This window comes from Podarcis melisellensis (assembly GCF_964234715.1).
Source record: "Podarcis melisellensis genome assembly, chromosome: 9".
Classification (NCBI taxonomy): domain Eukaryota; kingdom Metazoa; phylum Chordata; class Lepidosauria; order Squamata; family Lacertidae; genus Podarcis; species Podarcis melisellensis.
Window position 1 is genome coordinate 73,379,152 of NC_138541.1, and position 21,977 is coordinate 73,401,128.

General features: G+C 46.3%; 1 protein-coding gene across 2 annotated transcripts in view; it reads left to right on the forward strand.

The window, feature by feature from the left end:
- Window positions 1-2,590: 2,590 nt before the first annotated feature.
- The window catches only part of ARID3B (AT-rich interaction domain 3B), a 50,777-nt gene continuing 31,390 nt past the window's right edge, over window positions 2,591-21,977 (forward strand). The window contains exons 1-2 of one of the 2 annotated variants that reach the window (XM_081925649.1): window positions 2,591-2,718; window positions 8,623-9,284. In XM_081925649.1, coding sequence (XP_081781775.1) covers window positions 8,703-9,284 — 582 coding nt within the window. In that variant the 5' untranslated portion in view covers window positions 2,591-2,718; window positions 8,623-8,702. Of the gene's footprint in view, window positions 2,719-2,816; window positions 2,838-8,622; window positions 9,285-21,977 lie in introns of those variants that run through there. The other variant, XM_081925650.1, reaches the window with a different exon arrangement.

Consider the following 21,977-nt stretch of genomic DNA (forward strand, 5'->3'; position numbering starts at 1 on the left):
TCTGGCCAAGTCAATATATATTGGGGCCTTGCTTTTATCTCTTGAATTCTGTCCTCTTGCGGGATATTTAGTATTTATCCAGTTCTTGATTTGGCTCGTGCATGGGGCAACCTTTGTCCACCGCTTTGCCAAGGCTTGTCCACAGCTGCACTCTTAATAATAATAATAATAATGATGATGATGATGATAATATATTATTTCTACTCCAGCCACTCTGATTGATTGTGCACCACCTTTGCCTTTTCTTTCTTCTGATTCATGTGGAGTTCAGTACTTTATTACTATCCATTTTCTCTGTCAAACAAAACAAGGCAATAAAGTCATGCTAAATGAGGTAAAAATTGGTGTGCTTCTTGTAGTAAACGACTCTCTTGATAACCAGAACTTTTTGGAGCTAACATATAACTATGCAAGGTGGCAGCAGCTGGAGGAAGTACCAACCTCTGGGGGGTAACCCAGAATATAAAGCTCCATGTGAGTCAATAGTTGGCATCATTGAGCAGTTTATTTATTAAAGATTGCATTTATTCATCTCAAACGTCATAATCCATCCAATTCAAACCCTCCTTGCGATATCTGTTTATTAGCTGGATTTAATCTGCCTTTTAACAAGGGCCCCTAATGTACCTGAACAGACAAATTCTTATAAACCACCATACATTCTTTGCCTTACTAGAACACCGTTTTATAAAAAAGGATGAAGTCTGCTGTGAAAACCGGTGAAATAGATGAAAATAAATACTTGGGAGAATAGGTGCAGGGAGAGAGCCCCAGAATTTGGGTTCCACAACAGATAGCCACTGATAGCCACGGGGCACATTTTATTTATTTCATTTAAAAAGCAGAGACATCACCTTGCCAACAAAGGTCCGTATAGTTAAAGCTCTGGTTTTCCCAGTAGTGATGTAGGGAAGTGAGAGCTGGACCATAAAGAAGGCTGATCGCCGAAGAATTGATGCTTTTGAATGGAGGAGACTCTTGAGAGTCCCATGGACTGCAAGAAGATCAAACCTATCCATTCTGAAGGAAATTAGCCCTGACTGCTCACTGGAAGGACATATCGTGAAGCTGAGGCTCCAATACTTTGCCCACCTCATGAGAAGAGAAGACTCCCTGAAAAAGACCCTGATGTTGGGAAAGATGGAGGGCGCAAGGAGAAGGGGACGACAGAGGACAAGATGGTGGGACAGTGTTCTTGAAGCTACAAACAGGAGTCTGACTAAACTGCGGGAGGCAGTGGAAGACAGGAGTGCCTGGCGTGCTCTGGTCCATGGGGTCACGAAGAGTCGGACACAACTAAATGACTAAACAACAACAACTGTACTGTGATTCCTGCATCTCAGGGTATTGGAATACTAGATGGCTACATGACCCAGAGGTTGTAATCCGGCTCCCTTGGCCAATAAAGCGAGATGAGCGCCGCAACCCCAGAGTCGGCCACGACTGGACCTAATGGTCAGGGGTCCCTTTACCTTTACCTATTGTGATTCCTGCATTTCAGGGGGTTGGAATACTAGATGATCCGTGGGAGTCCTACAGTCAGAGACCTTCAGGGTCAATATTCCAACTCCCTGCAATGCAGGAATCAGCTGGACTGCAAACACCGAACCGGCTGATCCTGGCTGCCCTCCATGCCCTGCCTTTTAGCATCGCATATCTTTCTCTCCCTCTTGGGGATCGAACCCGCAGCCTTCCAAGTGCGAGTTTCAGGCGCTCTGCCTCCAGGCCACGGCCCCCCACGAAAGGGGGCGCCATAATCTGAGCGAAGAGCTACTGGCGCGCGTGCGCACTACCTCTGAGACGCGGCTATCAACGCTGCTGCGCCACGAGCCGTTCATATTTCCCGGAACGGACTCATCCTGACGCCCATTGGCTGTTGATTATGGAGTCCCGCCCGCCCACTCCTTGGCCCCGCCCCTCTCCCTCCTCGGCCTGCTTCTTATCGGTTGCTATGGTGATTTTGCAAAAAGAGGCGCCTGCCCCGCACTCTCAGTCTCTATGGTTGAGTCCTCGGTGGGGATCTCTCCTTCTTTTTCTTTTTAGTGCCACCTTCATTTTCCTTTCCCCTCACTTTTTCCTGTGGAAACAGAGAATAATTACACAAAAAAACCCTCAGGCAGAGATAATAAATAGCAAACATTCTACAAATTTTAGTCCAAACTTCCGGTCGGAAGCGTTCCGTCTATGGTCACAGGGGTTACTCTATCTGCCGTCTCTATGGCGGGAGAGGCATAGAGATGGCAAGGGCCAGAGAGTATCGGAGAGGAGCCATCGTGAAACGGAACAGAGCGTCGTCTCCGGAGTCGCGTGACGCGCCTCTCGAGCCGTTCCATTTGCAGGGAGGGGGGAGCTTCTCCCTGGAATAAGCTCCACTTAGCCCAACGGGCCTCCCACCCTCTCTTTCCCCCGATTATCTCAATTGTTATTCATTTAATAATTTAAAAAACCGTCTTTTCCCCCCAACCCGGAAGTGGTTGTTGGCCTCCCGAGTCCCGTTGGTAACGCTACTTCCGGTGCTCTGTCAAACAGGTCCCCCGCACCGCCTGTGTCCTCCGCTTCCGGTCCGGCCGAGGGAGGGAGGGACCACGGGACGGGGCGGGGGTGTTTGGGGGCGCGGCTGAGGCGGCGGCTGCTGCTGCTGCGCGCGAGACCCCGCCGGAGCGGGCGGTTGCCTGCCTGCCTCCTGGGCTGCCTGGCTGTTGTGGTCGCCGCGCTGAGGTAAAGAGGCGGCCTGTCGGCGGGGGTGGGAGGGAAGGGAGTCGCGGGGCTGCGGGAGTTGGCGCGGCGGGCGGCGTCTTGGCGCTGCCTCCGCCCGGCGAGAAGGGGCTTCCTCGCGAGTAAGCCGGCGGCGCTTCCTCCCTCAGGTTCGGGCTGCAAAGCAGCTGCTGGTGGCTCCGGGCGGTCTCGGCGGGGCTTCTCTCAGGACGGTGGCGGGGCCCTTGGGCGCCCCCGGGGAACGGGGCTCGCCCGCAGCCTCAGGCCGCGCGCTCCGGCGGAGCAGGAGCTGCACCCTCCGCCACGCGTTTCTTCCGACCCTGACTGAGAGGAATCCCATCCTGCTGCGCGGTCTTACTCTCGAGGAAGGGCCGCGGGGCGCCTTTGGGCTGCTCCACCTCCCATCCTATCGGGAGCCGCTTTTGAGGAGGGATAAGAAAGTTCTCTATAATCTGTGTGAAAAAGAGCTAAGTAAAAAAGAGATCATGCACACGATTCAAGTAAGCCCCTATTTATTACAGTGGGACTTACTTTCTCTGAGAGGGTTTGTTTGTGTCTCTGTGTGTGGAAAGCATACAATTTCGTAGTGAACTTCAGAGGGTGTAAGAAATGCCTTTTCTGGGAAGGGAAGTGTACAAACTTTCACCATTGCCACAGTTTGAAGTTGAAGAATTCCGGATGCTCAGTTGTGTTTTCTACTTCAGTTGAATGCACCATATCCTGAATCTGCTGCCACCAATTCAGTTCCACTTGGGATCTAATGTCAAGGGGGTGAGAGAACTGTTTTTAGTTGTGGCCATAATTTTATAGACCTATAACATTATAAAGCTTCTTTGATTAGAAGCTAGGATAGGTGCAGCCCAGAGAAGTCTATGGAGAAGTGACTGTTGAGCGCTCTGGTTGTGCCAGTACAAACCATTAATTCATCAGATGGGGGTAAAGCTTACTATAGGAGAGAAGGCAGGGAAAAGGTTAATAATAACAGGGCTTTTTCTACTAGGACACCTAAAATCAGAGCAGCCTAGTTATGTGTACATCCAATCCCATTGTAGCACAATTTCCAGCAAGCAGCAGTGACTCTTACCCCCAATTATATTTTTTCCGGTGTGCTTTTACCCAGTGCTCCCCCAACACCCGAAAAATAGGGGCTGGTACTCACCAAGAAGTTGTTGCAGTAAGTGCAACACTTTTTAACAAAAGAGAGAGAAAGTGGGTGGGGGTGCCCCCTGACAAAAGCACTAGTTTTACCAAATTCTTTAGTACTGTTTGACTGTGAGCTGCTGTTTTTGAACATACACATTTGTAGATAATGTGTACTGTTAGTGAATTTTCTTATTTTTATTCATCATTAGTAGTCAATATGATTGCGTGTTACGTGAAGAAGGGGATGTGAGTGATGGAAACAAGTACACACATATCTGATAAAGGACCCCTGACCATTAGGTCCAGTCGTGGCCGACTCTGGGGTTGCGGCGTTCATCTCGCTTTATTGGCCGAGGGAGCCGGCGTAAAGCTTCCAGGTCATGTGGCCAGCATGACTAATCAGCTTCTGGCGAACCAGAGCAGCACATGGAAACACCGTTTACCTTCCCGCCGGAGCGGTACCTATTTATCTACTTGCACTTTGACGTGCTTTTGAACTGCTGGGTTGGCAGGAGCAGGGACCAAGCAACAGGAGCTCATCCTGTCACGGGGATTTGAACCGCCAACCTTCTAATCGGCAAGTCCTAGACTCTGTGGTTTAACCCACAGCGCCACCCGCGTCCCCACATAGATGATACTAGAGTATTAATTGGAATGGGCAGTGATGTTGGTTGTGTTTTTCTCAGAACATTGTGCAGAGGTTTTTTTTTTAGTATATTGGGGAGTGTATCTTGATCTTTAGGGTCTTGCATGGTTTACCCTGAAGAAGTGGTGGTACGGTGTCAGCAGGCTTTTCTTTCTCCTTTAAGGCTGCAATCTGAAGTACCTATATCAGGATGCAGGACTTGGTGGGGCTTACTCTGCACATAAGCATGGTTAAAGTCAGTGCACAGGTACTGTTCAAAGATTGAAACGCAGATGCAACTGGATGTCCACAAATGGACACCACAAATCCAACCTGTATTTGCTGGGGACAGGGATATTTCAATGAAACAAAGGGTATGGCAAGCACATGCAATCTGAAATTGATTGTGCACATTGAAATTTGGGGGAAGCACTCTCAGGACTGAACTGCTATTATAGGGATTTGATGGTTGCCTGAATACTTAAGGTGTGGCTGCCCTTGCTCAGGTCCCTTTCTTTGGCACTGGAGGCTGGTAGGGTTTTGCATTCATGTCTAATTGTAGCCTTCGGCAAGGATGCATCTGTCTTGCTGGAACCTGCCAAGTAGAGTTGTTCTGGACCTGGGTGAGACCTGCAGGAACCAGAGAGAGAGCACAGCAAATGTTCCCACACCTGAAGTGTTTACTGGACACAACAAGAGAATACCAGGTCCTGAATTATAGTATTGGACCTGTAGCACATGTTCCCTGTCTGTTCTTTTGTGGATCTTCACCTGAGGCACTGTAAACAACTTACAGTAATGTCCTTAAAGCATGTTCCAAGAAAAGTAGAGATTTTATAGATGTCACAGCTCTTTTATCCAAAATCCGTAGTTGTCCTTGCAGTTTATAAACAGTATGTAAACAGTATGTCAAGTACTAGTTCAGGCATTACAAGATTGTTTGTGGCATTCTAATCTAACTGAAAGCATGGGGTTGGGATTGATGGGATGATTGCACTATGAGCTCTTGAGCATTTCTCCCTGACTTACAGCTAAGGGATTAGTTTGATTTTGATTTACTGTAGCTTAGCAGAACATTTGAGACGCACACTGGAAATTCTTGGTCTTCTTTTGGTTGTTTGGTGTTCTCCAAAATGAGATATGGGCTTGTTCTACTTGTTCTTGAAACTGCATACTTAGTCTTAGCAAAATAGCCTCTTCCATTTAGAGAGAAGTTATTTTGCTAAATGTCAGAATACAATCTTAAGAGGGTAAGAAAAAGAAGCAAGTTTATTTTAAAGTTTCAGTAGATGGACGGGGGCTGGAGGAGTAAAGGGTCAACACTTTGTTCAGTTGCTCTTTGCCTTTTGCCTTCTTGTATATTAAAATTCTGTTTCCTGACTATCCTCCTTGCCTTTGTAAAAATGATGTGTACAAAATTCACACTGGGAGGTGAATTTTTTCATAAAGTGCCATCATTGCATATGGCACTTTTGGCAGGCCGTTCCTCTTATACTTTCTAATGTAAAATTTGATATGGGGAAGAAAATTGAAGTATTGCAGAAAATGGGAGCATAATATGTTTAGTTCAACTATGTGTATTAGGCACAGCTACAGTAGAGGACAGGGAAAGGGGCTTCATGTCTACCTTATGTTTACCCTTGTACAGAATAGATCTCACCAGGACCACTATTACATTTAAAACCTGCAATTGCTAGCTTAGTTCTTAGTTATCAGGAGGTAACTTTCCTTGAGGAGAGTTGATCACATAATTACGAATTGCAAGTTTTCTTGGTGTATCTTGTGAACCATTTGATATTCGCAGGTTGCTATTGTGCTGTATTTTCCTGCATCCAAAACTGTGAGGCAGGTCTTACTATTATTGGGGCAGTTGCTAAGGGAGAGTGGAACTCTTTCTTGGCACCCTGTTGTTGCTGCCCTGTTGATTGATAGTGCTGAGGCTTTTCTCTCGCCTCTTCTCTCCCCCCTCCCCATCAGTTTTCACACACATTTTGCTTCCCAAGTTGTATGAATGAGGGGCCTGTTGCTGCAACAGTTTTGCAACTGGAGACAGAGTCCAAATGAGTATATAATTGTGTGAATACAAAAGTAGTGAAATCCCTAGCATGTACAGTTGTTGTTGTTGTTTAGTCATTTAGTCGTGTCCGACTCTTCGTGACCCCCTGGACCAGAGCACGCCAGGCACTTCTGTCTTCCACTGTCTCCCGCAGTTTGGTCAGACTCATGTTTGTAGCTTCGAGAACACTGTCCAACCATCTCGTCCTCTGTCGTCCCCTTCTCCTTGTGCCCTCCATCTTTCCTAACATCAGGGTCTTTTCCAGGGAGTCTTCTCTTCTCATGAGGTGGCCAAAGTATTGGAGCCTCAGCTTCAGGATCTGTCCTTCCAGTGAGCACTCAGGGCTAATTTCCTTAAGAATGGATGCGTTTTATCTTCTTGCAGTCCATGGGACTCTCAAGAGTCTCCTCCATTCAAAAGCATCAATTCTTCGGCGATCAGCCTTCTTTATGGTCTAGCTCTCACTTCCATAGCATGTACAGTAGTCACGTAAACAATAAGTAAAGGTAAAGGGACCCCTGACCATTAGGTCCAGTCGTGACCGACTCTGGGGTTGCGGCGCTCATCTCGCTTTATTGGCCGAGGGAGCCGGCGTACAGCTTCCGGGTCATGTGGCCAGCATGATGAAGCCGCTTCTGGCGAACCAGAGCAGCGCACAGAAACGCCGTTTACCTTCCCACCAGGGGGGGGGGTACCTATTTATCTACTTGCACTTTGACATGCTTTCGAACTGCTAGGTTGGCAGGAGCAGGGACCGAGCACCGGGAGCTCACCCCGTCGCGGGGATTTGAACCGCCGACCTTCTGACTGGCAAGTCCTAGGCTCTGTGGTTTAACCCACAGCGCCACCTGCCTCCCACGTAAACAATAAGCTTCTGAAAAAAATGAAACTGGCCCTATTCAGAGTGTGCAGATTGGGCACACAAACTCTTGTGTTGGATACCTTATCACCTTAAGGATGTTTCCACATCTTTGATCTAATCAATACTGATGCAAAGGTAGTTTCTTGTTTAAAAACATAATAAGAGCTCTTCTGGATCAGGCCAGTGGCTCATGTAGTCCAGCATCCTGCTCTCACAATCACCAACCAGAGGTCTGTAGGAAGCCTGTAAGCAGGATCTGAGTGCAACAGCACTCTCCCCTCCGGTGTTTTCTAGCAAATGGAATTCAGCAGTATCTGTTTTATGACATTTTATCCCATCCTCCCACCTAGGAGCTCAGGGTGACGCGTGTTCTTCCCATTTTATCCTAAACTGGTGAGATTGATTAGGTTGCAAAATAGTGACTGGTCCAATGTCACCAAGGGAGCTCTGTGGCTCAGTAAGGGATTGTACCCAAGCAAGCCTCCTCACTTCTGGGCACATACTCCAAACTCTGCACCACGCTGGCTTTGGCCATCCTAATCTGATGCACTGACATAACTGGATGCTGGAGAAAAGGAACAGAGAGAATTAAAACAGCCCCTGTTAGCCCCTCGTTGAGTCTAAAAGGCTCCTGCCTGGGTTTTGACTGCCAATGCATACAAACAAAGCTCCAGATTTTCTTATGTTCCTTGAATACTATTGACTGATCAGATCAGTCCATAGTAAAATAGCAGGCAAAGGAAAAAGTTTATTTTGTATGCAAACAAGCTTCTGAATAAAGAGCCATCTGGGGCACTTGATTCAGGATAGGACTCTGAGTACTTAAATAGGTCTCAGTGCTGCTTTTTACTGCTTGGATTGGATTTCGTTTGCTTTTAATTGTGCAAAATTTAAGTATTTTGGGTCTCATTGTGGAGAGATGACAAGAGGTATGGACTCTAAAACCTAACACTCAAATATTTTGTAAATTTGACAACATGGGAGGATGTTCCTTTTGCACAGATCATGAAGCTGCTTCAGAGGCTACACTTCATTAGGGAGAGGAGTTGTAAATGAAAAGGTGCCAAATATGCAGTGAAATCTGGAACTGAATGGCGTGGTTTCTCATTCAGGGGGCGGGGGAATATGAGCTTTGCGTTTTTTTCTTCTTGTCCTGGTGGGAGGACTCCTGGTGGGAGGACAGCGGCAAGTAGCTTACACAGGTCAATATTTGTTTTTCAGATTCCACTGCTCTCCAAAGGCTTTGGCTGGAGTCTTCTCCAGCAGAACTCTCACCTTATTGCAGCCATGTTAACAGCAGGATGAAACTGGAGGCTGTCGTGGAGCAGCTGCAAAAGCAGAAGCAGCAGCAACAGCAAGCAGCCCCTCTGCAGATGGATTCCAGGGAGAGGCAACAGAGGCAGATGAGGGAAACCCAGCTGCATTATGCCCAGCAGCTGACGGTGCAGCAAGCTGCTCTCGGTGCCACATCTGGAAAGGCTCCAGGTGGCCCCCTCCTTGGTCCTTCTGCCCGAGTCCCACCTGTGCTTGGGGCTGCCCAGACGTTTGATCAGAGCAGTATGAACTCGGAGGAGGAGGAGGAAGAAGAAGAAGAGGAGGAGGAGGAGGAGGAGGGAGGAGAAGAAGATTTGGAAGATGGTGACCTTGAGGATGATGCACCAAGAACTGGGAAAGAGTCATGTTCCGCTTTGAAGTATTTTCATGCTTCCAAAGTTGTCCCCCACAACCAAAGAGTGGCTTCTTCCTCTAATCCTCTGCCTATTCTAGGGGGGCAGCGGGGACAGCAGGGAAAGGATGAGCAGGGTAATGAGTCTGCCAACCCTCCATATTGTGGTTCGTCATCTGGAAGGCAGGCCTGGAGGCTGGATGAGCAGCTCAAGCAGGTCAGTAATAGTGGTTGTTACCCCTGCCACTCGGGTTGACTGTTGGTGGTCCTGGAAGCAGGCACTTCCCTTGAGGGATTCCATTGGTGCAGCCTTTGCCAACCTGGTGCCCTGCAGATGTTTTGGACTGCAAGTTCCATCAGCTGGTCAGGGCTGATGGGAGTGGTAGTCTAAAAGCACCTGCAGGTAGTAGGTTGGCAGAAAGCTGTTTTAGAGCTTAAGTATCAATCAATTAAATCTTTATTACGGTCGTAGACCAGCATAAGGGCAGATCAAGTAGTTCACCTGCCTATAAAATAATAGGAAAGACTGCAGCACTGTGGTGAAGGCTATTGCAGTCCAATCCCTTGAGAAATGTCAGTTCTGAAAAGGAGGAAAGGTAAATCATAGAGTTGGAAGGGACCCCTGACGGTTCATCTAGTCCAACCCCCTGCAGTGCAGGAATCTCAACTGAAGCCTCCAAGACACATGACCCTCCAACCTATGTTTAAAGACCTCCACCTTTCATGGGAGTCTGTCAAACTGCTCTTACTGTCAGAAAGTTCTTCCTGATGTTTAGTCGGAATCTCCTTTCTTGAATCCATTGGTTTAGGTCCTTGCCTCCAGAGCAGGAGAAAACAAGCCTGCCCCATCTGCCATGTGACGGCCCCCTAGTCATTTGAAGATGGCCACCATATCTCCTCTCAGTCTCCTCCCTCCCAGGCCAAGCGCATCCATCTTCCTCAACCATTCCCCACAAGACCCTTTCTCATCCTGGTCACCCTCCTCTGCATACATTGCAGCTTCTCAATATCCTTCTTAAATTGTGCACCAAAACTGGATACAGTATTCCAGATGTGGTCTGACCAAGGCAGAATAGAGTGGTATTATAATTTCCCATTAACCTAGACATTATACTTCAATTGATGAAGCCTAGAATATTATTAGCTTTTTTTGTTGCTGCACCACATTGTTGACTCGTGTTAAGCTTGTGTCCCTCAACTTATATTTGTGCAGCTGGTACCTGTGGGCTATCAAGTAGCCCCTTTGTAGCTTTTTTCAAAAACAGAAGGGAAGCCTTTTGCTTTTTGCAGCTCCTGCCTGCCACTGTGGGCCCAGGAAGGGAATGTGAAGTGCATGGCAGGAATGTGGCGAACCCTCTGAGCACACCCTGGGAATTCTCTCCTGCTCCCTTAACAGTTTCCGTTTGCAGCTAATGCTGGCAGCTTTGGTATTGTTGGCTGGAGAGTAATGGGCACTCTATACTGCAACGTGTGACTCTTCTGTGGTCAAAGAGCTTTTCGGGTGTTGCAACTCAAATCATGCAGTGTGATGCAACTGGCAGAAGTTCAGCCAGCCTGCTGAGTCAATTGTAAATTGGTCTCTAGGTGTTCATGAACCATCTTGCATGAGGGTTGGCTGACCTTTAGTTGCACATCCTCTTTGCTTGTTGCTGAGGAGTGATTACTCTAAATGGTTCTAAAGAATTAGCACGTTGGTATTTTACAGCAAGTATGAAAGACGCGGGTGGCGCTGTGGGTTAAACCACAGAACCTAGGACTTGCCGATCAGAAGGTCGGCGGTTCGAATCCCCGCAACAGGGTGAGCTCCCGTTTCTCAGTCCCTGCTCCTGCCAACCTAGCAGTTCAAAAGCACATTAAGGTGCAAGTAGATAAATAGGTACCGCTCCGGCGGGAAGGTAAACGGTGTTTCCGTGCGCTGCTCCGGTTCTCCAGAAGTGGCTTAGTCATGCTGGCCACATGACCCGGAATTTGTACGTCGGCTCCCTCGGCCAATAAAGCGAGATGAGTGCCACAACCCCAGAGTCGGCCACGACTGAACCTAATGGTCAGGGGTCCCTTTACCTTTACCTTACAAAAGAAAAAAGGAAAAAAATCTTGTAGTACCTTAAAGTTGAGCAGTTTTGCAGTAGCATCAGTGTTTGTGAAGTATAGTCTGTTTCTTGCTCCTGATGAAATGTCATTCTCAGGTGAGCGAGAGAGAGATGACAGAATTGTGTGTGTGTGTGTGTGTGTTTGTACACAGAGAGAGAGAGAGATCTGTGTACCCATATGGGAAGAAAACACAATAAAGGTCTTCTGCCTTTTCTATGCAAAGTTGAAATGTATACAGATTAGTCCCATGACCATTCACAACAGCAATAACTGGTGTTGCAGTGAGCACATCTGCAAAAGGAGCAGGGGGAGTGTCAGTCAGGTGGTGGCAAGCCGTCTGGCAAATGATCATTGGCCCTCCTCAGATAAACTGCACAGCTTAATTGAGCTTTTGATGTATAGAAATCCTACTGGACAATTACCTTCTGCCATATCACAACCTGCTCGATATAAGCCGACCCTGACAGAGGTGTGCAATTTGTGTCATTGTAAATAGTGTGATGTGAATTCTGTCACTATTCTGTCATGCTGTGTGAAGGTGCTGTGCTGGCTGTTCAATGTGAGCAGTCCCTAAATAATGCCAGAAATTCCTGGCCTTTAATGTTATAAATAGCCAATGGTGAAGGGAGTGCTGGGTGCCAGCGGTTTGCATTCCTATTTGTTTACTTAGAACAATAGAATTGTAGAGTTGGAAGAGACCCCGAGGGTAATCTAGTACAACCCCCTGCAATGCAGGAATCTCAATACGGGGTTCCTCATTCAATTTGAAACCATACTGGACCCTGCTTAGCTTTGTAAATGGGCTAGCAGTTTTATTGCTGCACCACTAGGTGCATGTGTGTTTGTTTGTTTGTTTGTTTGCTTGCTTGCTTGCTTGTTTGCTTGCTTGCTTGCTTTATTTTAGGATTTTTATTCTGGCATTTTACTTTACAGAGTTTTCTTCTTTTTTATAATAATATTTATTAAAGTTTCAAAAAAGTTACAAAAATGAGAAAGAAAAAATGAGGGGGGGAAAGAGAAGGAAAAAAACAAAAAAAACAAAATACAGAAAAGTAAAAGCAATTAAAAACATTTCCCTCTTTCCATGTCTTATCTTTCATTTACTTATTTCCCTGACCTCCTCACACCTCCCTTTTTTGTATTCTAGTTCAATTAAATATTCCAGCAAATCCTTTCCAGCTTGGTTTTTATCCTAATAGTTTATCCTAATGTAGTATAATTTTACATTCTCGTCTTTCAACAATTAAAAAATCAATTTTTACCTAGTCTTTTATATCATTTCTGCTAATACCACATTACTTCCTTCTAACATTCCTGAATTTTACAATGTTTCTGTAGATAAACTTTAAATTTTCTCCAATCTTCTTCCACCAACTCTTGACCTTGGTCTCGGATTCTGCCAGTCATCTCCGCCAGTTCCATACTTTACAGAGTTTTCATATCTAGTTAAAAACAATACATACCTTTAAAATAAAAACATTCTAAACAATAAAATAACAGATATCAGGCAAACTGAAAACTAATGAAATGAAAAGGTCTTCAGCCTACATTGGATGGTCCACAGAGAGGGGCCTAAGCAAGTTTAACAGAATCGTTGAATTGTAGAGTTGGAAGGGGTCCTCAAGGGTCATCTAGTCCAACTCTGCAATGTGGGAATTACAGCTAAAGAGTCCTTGACAGGACCAGCCAACCTCTGTTTGAAAACCTCCAAGAAATGAGAGCGCATCACCTTCTGAGGGAGTCCGTTCTACTGTTGAGCAGCTCCTACAACCAGCAAGTTCTTCCTAATCTTTAGTCGGCATCTCTTTTCTTGTCATTTGAATAGTTTGGTTCTCCCATCTGGAGCAGGAGAAAACAGGCTTGCTTCATCTTCCATGGGACAACCCTCAAACTATTTGAACATACCACCTCGGTCTCCTCTTCTCCAGGTGAAGCATGTAGCCTCATGAGACGTAGTTTCTAGCCACATCTGGAAACCACATCTGGGCACTGCACTCAAGTAGGCCTTTCCCTGTGTGCCCACCAGCTGTGCTTCTGATGGTGGCAGGATCTCTCTCACTGACTTCAATGGACAGCTGGTGTGTATGGGGAAAGCTGTTTCTCTTCCGTTTCCTAAGCCCATCTTGCTTAAGACTTTAATGGACATACTGAGCAGTTTCAGCTGTGCTTGGAAATAGACCCACAGGTCGAGCAACATGCTTCAAGGCCTGGGTTTGGTCAGCACTTTTCACAGCTATAACCGAAGTTCCTGAATGCCCTCCAAAATCAGCCCACGTGGAGTTTGTTACCATTCATCCAGTCTTGATGACTTGCAGCGGTTCTCAACCTGTGGGTCCCCAGATGTTGTTGGGCTACAACTCCCATCATCCCTGACCACTGGTCATGTTGGCTAGGAATGATGGAAGTTGTAGTCCAACAACATCCAGGGACCCACAGGTTGAGAAACACTGGAAAGGCATGTGTCGCAAGGAGGACAGTGTTACAAGCCAGGACTGGTCAGCCTACGGCACTCCACCTGCTGTTGGGACTCCCTCTCCCAGCAGCCCCAGCCATCATGGCTACTCATCAGGGAAAATGGGGGTTAGGTTATCTGCCCATATCTGAAGGAGCCACAGGCTACCCACCCTGTTTCAGGCTATGGTGGGCAGTCGCTCCAGAGCATTCATGGCCACATGATATAGTGATGGCTACTAGCTTAGTTGGCTTTGAAAGAAGGCTAGGTAAATTCGCAGGAAACACCTGTCTTTTGACTGTTGGTCAAAGATGGTCACATGTAAACTCCAGGTTGATTTAGAAGTTGATCAGGAGGAAAAGACGAGGGCTTTTGCCATCATACCCTGCTTATCGGCTTCCTTAAGGCATCTTGTGGACTAGCTCCCCTCACCCCATACCCTTGGCTGAGCCTGATGAGATTGTAGTCCCACAACATCAAATGCTTACCCTTGTGCAGGTGGAAGAAATGGAATCATTTGATCTCTCTTGGTAATGTTCTTCTGTCAGATAGTTAGCAAGTTCTCCTTAAATGGTGTTTTACATTGACCAGTACATATGTTTGATCTAAAAATGGCTCTCTGCTGCATTCACTTCACTTGAAATTGACACTCTGAACCAAAATGTGTTTTTGGCATGATGCCACTTTCCCCGCTCTTCAACCTCATTTTAAAACTCGAGCTCCAGCCCACTGTAGGCAAGTCCTGTTTTCAGTTGCTAAATACTACTGGAAGGCAGGCAGGTGGTGATGCCTGGCTGGTTGGAGTTCTATTCAGCCTCCCACAGTCAAGTAAATAATTGCAGAGCACCCTTGCAGACAAAAGAGCTGGCTCAGCTTATGACACAGGGGCGGTGAGAATCTTGTCAGCACAAAATGAGGAGGGAAGGGTTGGCCGCTTGTCAAGGGACTGGCAAATCCCCAAAGGAAAGCAGAGGGAGCCATTTTGGCTTTTTATCTCCCCTAAGCTTCCCAGATCCATCTGGGCTCAGTCGGCTACAGTAGGAAGGTTATTATGGCCGGCTGCAATTGAGCAGAGGAGAAATGAAAACTTTGCAGGGGGAGGGTGTTCCTTGCAGAGGTGTGGGCCCCTCTCCAGTTGTAGGCATAGCTGAATACTTTCTCAGGTTACCAGGGAGAAGAAGATGTGCAGAGAGAATTGCATCAAGTTCTGTTCACTTGGGGTAATATTTCACAGCAAGTTACATAACTCTTCTACTGCATGTTTAAAATGCTTGTGTTTACATTTATATGACTTTGTTGCATAGAAACAGTGGCACAGATTTTCAAGCAGATAAGTTTATCTTAATATGTGTACACTTGTGGATGTTTGAGTTCTCCATCAGATCCATTTAAGATGTGTCAGATTGAGGTCAAAAGTGAAGAAACAGTCTTGAAGTCCGGAAGCTGAATGTGGTATGGTATGGGTTTATTATTATTTTAAGCCTTGCACATGCAGCACAATGCTCAGTTTAGATGCTGATGATGAATTTGGAATCTGAAACATCTCTGCCATGAACATAAAATCTTCGAATGCTCTCACACACACAAATTTATGGCTGGAGGAGAAAATGTGATGCTCCTAGGACAGTGTTCAAAATAGTCATGTCCTTGCATTGAAATTTGTTATTTATTTTCTCTTGATGTCCCAAGTCCATTTGTTTATATACAGTGGTACCTCAGGTTACATACGCTTCAGGTTACATACGCCTCAGGTTACAGACTCTGCTAACCCAGAAATAGTGCTTCAGATTAAGAACTTTGCTTCAGGATGAGAACAGAAATCATGCTTCGGCAGCACGGCGGCAGCAGGAGGCCCCATTAGCTAAAGTGGTGCTTCAGGTTAAGAACAGTTTCAGGTTAAGAATGGACCTCTGGAACGAATTAAGTACTTAACCTGAGGTACCACTGTAATATGAATTTTAATCTGCTTGGGACAGGAACTGCTGTCTTGTTTGTTGCACTCTTTGCAAAGTTCTGTCACTGTATAGTGACTAAAACATCTGGAATGTAGCTAAGCAGACAGAAGCAAGGTTGATTCTGAGTGACTGGGGCCATTCATGTATCTGGGACAGGACACCTGCATCTGTCCCAGTGGCCAGTATTAAGGATGGACAGCAAGTCCAGCCTACATTGCAACCAGGGCTTTTTTTTCAGCTGGAACTCGCTGGAACTCAGTTCCGGCAGCTCTCAGGGGGCTCCTTTGCTATTCTAGGAGAACAAGGAAGGTGTCCGTGGTGAATTCTGGCACCTCTTTTTCTAGAAGAATAGCACAGGTTGTAACCAATAATGCCATTAAGTGTGGAGATGCACAGCAACTATTTACTTAGTTGAGAGAAAATAATAGAGGCGGTGGTACTTGGAGCACTGCTGGGGTAGAGGCAAGGGCCCTGTTCCAGAGACATGAGTGGTCCCAGTCCCTGAAAATCAACCTTGCTTCTGTCTTCTGAGCTACATCCTAGATTCAGTTTTGTAGCAGTTGCTGTGGAAAGTGTGGGATGTGTGTGCAAAGATGTCTGGATGCAGTAGTGGGATGGATAAGGTCTAATAAACTACCTCTGGATCCTGGCAGGATGGACACTCTGTTGGTGAGTGGTTCCCAGGTCTAGGAAGTAATTCAGATGCCTGTGCTGGACGGGGTTGCCCTCTCCCTGAAGGAGTAAGTGCGTAGTTAAGAGGTGCTCCTGGATCCAGCTCTGTTGCTGGATGCACAGGCGTTCTTGGTGGCTAGGAGTGCCTTTTACGGCCTTAAATTGGTAAGATCACTACGGCCAATCTTGGATTGGGATAGCTTGAGCACAGTTGTCCATGCATTGCTAACCTCTTGGCTGGATTACTACAATGCACCATGTGTGGGGCAGCCTTTGGCTGAGTTGGAAGGTTCAGCTAGTGCAAAACCAAATGACTAGGTTGCTGGGGCGGGGGGCAAAATAACCTCAGCCTGCTTGCAGGATTTGTGCTGGTTGCTATTCTGCTACTGGGCAAAGTTCAAAGTGTTGGTACCAACATATAAGGGCCTTTACAGCTCAGGACCAGGTTACTTGAGAGACTGCCTTATCCCGTAAATGCGCAGGGGATAGTTGCAGTTGCAGGACAGTTTCTCCTGCAAGTTCCAAAGATTTCAGAATCCTGCTCCACAGTAGCCTGGAGCAGGGCTTTTCTGTGGAATAGTATTCCTGTCAGAATAAGACAGGCACCCACTGTCTGCACTTTCCAGAAACAAGTGGAGACATTTTTGTTCCAGCTGGTTAAATGGGTCTTTGCCATGAGTGTCTAGTTTGTATGGTTTTATCATAGGTGTGTAATCTGATATGTGTAGCATCTGGGAGGGACTTAGTCAGCCTGCAGGCTTCATTTTGAAAATGAGTCTCTAAGCTGAGCTCATGGTTACAGCGTAAACCTAGTATTTGTTGCCCCCACTGCTGACCTGCCCACTCTGGATAACTTGTGTGTTGAAGAGTTCTGGAGAACTAAGCATCTTGCCACACTTTTGTGACATTTTGGTTGGTCCCAATTGGGGCGTTGCCTAACCATGGATTTTAAAGTTGTTAAGGAAGTCTAACGAAAGAGTCAACTGGTCAACTACACATGCAAAATTTAGTGTATTTCCTTTTTTGTCACACTTAACCTTGATTGGTTTCATGTTTCTCAAGCATTTAGAAAGCCACAGGAGCTTTCACACCACTTGCTGTGGGGGGGGGAGTAGGATTTCCCAGCTCTTATTATTATACTTATTTCTTTATCTTCCGCCTTTTCCCCAGAAAGTATAACAGGCAATAGAAGGTGTACATCGGGGGGTGGTGTATGTGTGGGAGAGATAATTACTGCAGCATTCTTCTCTGCTAGTGCTTAAGAGCTTCCAGCACAGTATAGTAAACCTGATCTTATCATAGTGTTGTACTACAACAGTTTTTCTTTTTAACAGCATCTGGTTCACTTCCGAGGGCTCCTCTCTCCACCCACAGAAGGAATTTCTGCTGCTTCTCCAATAATCTCCAAGTCATTCCCCACCACCACCACCACATCTCTCTCACTTCTGTGTGTGTGTGTGTGTGTGTGTGTGTGTGTGGCAAAGCTGGTGGGCAAAACCAGAACAGGTGCTTGGTCAACCTTTCCTTGTCTCAAAATGAGTGCTTATTCCTGGAGAAACCACCACTTTAGATATTCAAGCCTTGCTATTTTCTAAATAAATAGAATAGAAAAGGGGGGAGTTACAAATCAAAGAGGACTAAAATAATGAAGATGGTTAGTCTGTGATCTGAAGAGCCATCGTCAGATACGCCTGAACCTCTTAATTTTCACGGCATTCACATTTGGTCCTACATTCACTGCTGCTCCCATAACCTCTCAGTGGTAAGAACAATTCTCACAAATTCAGGCTGATGATTGGAGAAGGCTTTGGCCTTTCCTTGCCGGAGATTCTGGTTCAGCCATTGTGATTTGTACTTGAGGGCCTTGAGACTAGGCTACAGCAGCAATCTGTATGTGAGATTTGCTCATGTAGAACAAGGTGGACCACAAGCTTAACATGAGTCAACCATGTGATGCAGCAGCAAAAAAAGCTAATGCTGTTCTAGGCTGCATCAACAGAAGTATAATGTCCAGATCAAGGGAAGTAATAGTACCACTCTATTATTCCTTGGTCAGACCCCACCTGGAATACTGTGTCCAATTCTGGGCACCACAATTTAAGAAGGATGTTGACAAACTGGAACGGGTGCAGAGGAAGGCAACCAAGAGGATCAAGGGTCTGGAAACCGAGCCTTATGAGGAATGGTTGAAGGAGCTGGGTATGTTTAGCCTGGAAGAGAGGAGACTGAGAGGAGGTATGATAACCATCTTCAAATATATCAAGGGTTGCCTGTCACTGGAAGAGGGAACAACCTTGTTTTCTCCTGCTCCGGAGGGTAGGACTCAAACCAATGGCTTCAAGTTACAATAAAGGAGATTCCAAGTGAACATCAGGAAGAACTTTCTGACAGAGCTGTTTGACAGTGGAACTGTCTCCCTCAGGAGATTGTGGAACGGTCACCCTCAGGAGATTGTGGACTCTTCTCCCTTGGAGGTTTTTAAGCAGAGGTTGGGTTGCCATCTATCAGAGATGCTTTAGTTAAGATTCCTGCATTGCAGGGGGTTGAACTAGATGACTCGTGGCTCCCTTCCAACTCTACCATTCTATGATTCTAAGACTAGTCACAGGTTGTTCCGCATTAAAAATGCCATGGCACTTCTTTGACAGGGTGAAACGTATTACAGCAACTGAAGCAACTGCAGGGTTGCAGTTTGCAGCCTTTCTGCTCTTAAGTTTGTTTCTGACATTTATAGCCCTAAATAGCTTGGGTGCGGCATATAGCAATATCAGATGCCTTTGTAGACATTGCTTTGAGCTCTTGGAGTGATTTTATAAGAATCTAGTGCACAAATATCTGAAATTACTTCCCTCTCTGAAAGATTGAGTGTTTCTATTACAATCATATCAGGGCCCAAAGGGCACAGTCCACTGGAAGTTTTCCTGTGTGGGTGCTGTTGGTAAAGGCTTAGCAGTGCTGGAATCCTTTTTCCGTGGCCTGAATTTCTTGTGGAGGTGCTGCAAAACCATTGCTCTTTGGGCTGGCATTGGGTGGCTGAAGCTAAGCCACTCTGGAGTTTGTCAGTTCAGCCTTATATTTAGGTTTTGGTGCAGTTTTTATTTGGATGATGTGCTTTAGATTTTTAACTTTTTCTTTTAGTTTTGTTTTCAGGTGGTTGTGATCCCCCCCTTTAGGCTGGGGCAGGATATAAAGTCTCACAGATAAAATTAACTGCAAGTGTAATAAATAATAGGAAGCAAAGTGTTCAGTGGAGTGGGTGCATGGAGGAAAGCAGTTCTGGGAACCACCAACAGAGAAATGGAACCGAGGGCGGCTGCCCATTTGACAGCAGTTGTTGAAAGAGTTGCACAGTATTAGGCAAAACATTTTTGTCTTATGCTTCAGTTTTCTGTTGCACCAGTTTTTATAAGGTTTGCAGCAGAAAATATTGCAATAACGGTAATAAATGCCTCTGATGGTCCTTGGCATGTTCCTCCAGCATGAAGGTGACATAGGACTTTGATGTGAGAGATCTTAAGTGCTGCTACATCCCCTGCCAAAAGGCAGCCTTTTGAAAACTAGAGTTCTGCATAGGCAGGGCCCATGGTGCATAAATGAAAGAAATGGTTCATCCTTTTGGTGGGAAAAGCTGCCCCATGGGAGGGGCCCTCCAACCATTTACAAGTTTGGCTTCTGAAGAAATAGAAATGGAGAAGTGTCGTTGTGTCAGGAATTTCCACTTCAGACTTTGAGGAAAGGGTTAAGTGGCTTTGGGGGTGGGCAGTACTAGGGAAACTGAAATTGTTTTGGACATCTGAATTCCACTCTAATAAGATGTCCCAGGTGGCTGGGGAGTAATCCTAAAATAGCTGCAGCTCTTAATTGCTTTTGTAAAGTCAGGCTTGCAATCTCTGGGGAGGAACAGCTCCCTGGCATGCTTTGATAGCTGACTAACCCTAGAAGGTGTGTTTGTGGATCAGAGATGAAGGGGAATGTCGCCAGCAGGTTTTAGGGATGCCCCTAAGGCCTAAAGCTGCCTCTCTTTCTTCTCTCTCTCTCTCTCTCTCTCTCTCTCACACACACACACACACAGAGAGAGAGAGAGAGAGAGAGAGGAATCCTTATCTGTGATATGTCTGTTAGAGATTTCAGGTGAACACAAGGAACACAGCATTTACCACCACCCCTCTGCTTTGTAAAACCTTTCTGGTGTTGATCCAAAACATGCCATAGCTAGCATGCACCATGGCCAAGTATGTATTCTAGTAAATATGCAGGAAAAGAAACTTCTAGAGTAACTACAAGTTGCCGGTGTGCAGCAAGTGGTCCAGGATCAGATGGGAGCAAAGACTTAAGCAGGAACAAGATGTGGAGGACCAGGCAGGAGTTCAGTTACCTGCTCAGTTGCTTGAGACAGGCAGGGGAAATGACTGCTAGGGTGAATCAGTTGGGAGAGGAAGTCCAGAAGCTTTTGTTTGTGTGTCTGCAGAAGGAGTGTATGACCTTTTTTACTTGGTTAGTGCCAAGGCTTTTTGTATTCTGTGTATTATTAATAATAATAAATATTAAGATGTCTCATGTTGTGCAAAGGACCAAGGAACATGAAGGGTGAGAGAGCTGCTGCAGTAACCTGCAGCACCTGTGCCATATTTGTCTGGAGAACATGTAATATACTTGTAGCAAGTGCAAGCTGGTTGCCTTGCTGGAAGAGAAGGTATAGCAACTTGAGGCCCACCTAGTCACACTTTGAGCTGTAGGACAAGACGCATAGTTTCTTGATAGAGCTGAGTGGACTGTGCTGGAACAGCAGCACAGGTGGGGTGCCACTACAGAGGAGAAAGATTGCCCATTGCAAGAGACAGCCCCCTGGAGGAACATGACACACACAAGTAGGACTGTCAGGGTCCATGCTGTGTCATTGGAGCTGCAAAAGCAATTTCATGCTCTCATCTCAGACACCGATTCTGGGCCTGAGGAGCTAGGACAGCAGTTGCCAACCTCAGAATATACCAAAGTGGCTGTGAAAGGTACAGTGCACAGAATGATTCCTGCCACCCCCAAGAAGACGAAGAGACTGGAGGAGATGGACTTGGAGGAGTCATTTTTATTCTTGACCTTAACCCTTCAGATGTGGATGAGTATGATGATAACCCACTTGCTACCTTTCAAGGAAATGAACTCTGAGAAAGAGAATTGCAGTCTGAAGAAGACAAGCCGAGAGGAAGTAGCAGCAAGTACTTGAGCCATTAGGCTCCTGGCTTTGTAACCTATCCCAATAATATCCAGCTAAGCTCCAATATACAAGAGGGGAAGACTCAACAGCAGTTGCAGACCTTAGAACATTCCAAGGAGCCTTTAGAAGGCACACTGTATAGAACGATTCCTGCCATTCCCCCGAGGAGGAAGAAACTTGTGGTGGTGGTAAGTGACTCCCTGCTGAGGAGGAAAAAGGCAATAGTGTGTGAAGGAAACAGGATGTCCCAGGGGGTGTGCTATCTTCCAGGTGCAAAGATTCATGATGTGACGGAGAAGTTGCCGAGTCTTATAAAGCCCCCTGACCACAACCGCTCCTTCTGATTCATGTGGATACAAACAATACTGCCACAGACAGCCTTCCAGCTAGGGACGATGAGACTCTGGGCAGAAGCTGTAGAGCCTTGGGGCACAGGTGGTCTTTTTATCACTCCTTCCTGTTGAAGGTCATGGCCCAGGAAGGAAGAGGAAAATACTGGAGGTAAACCACTGACTGTGTAGGTGGTGT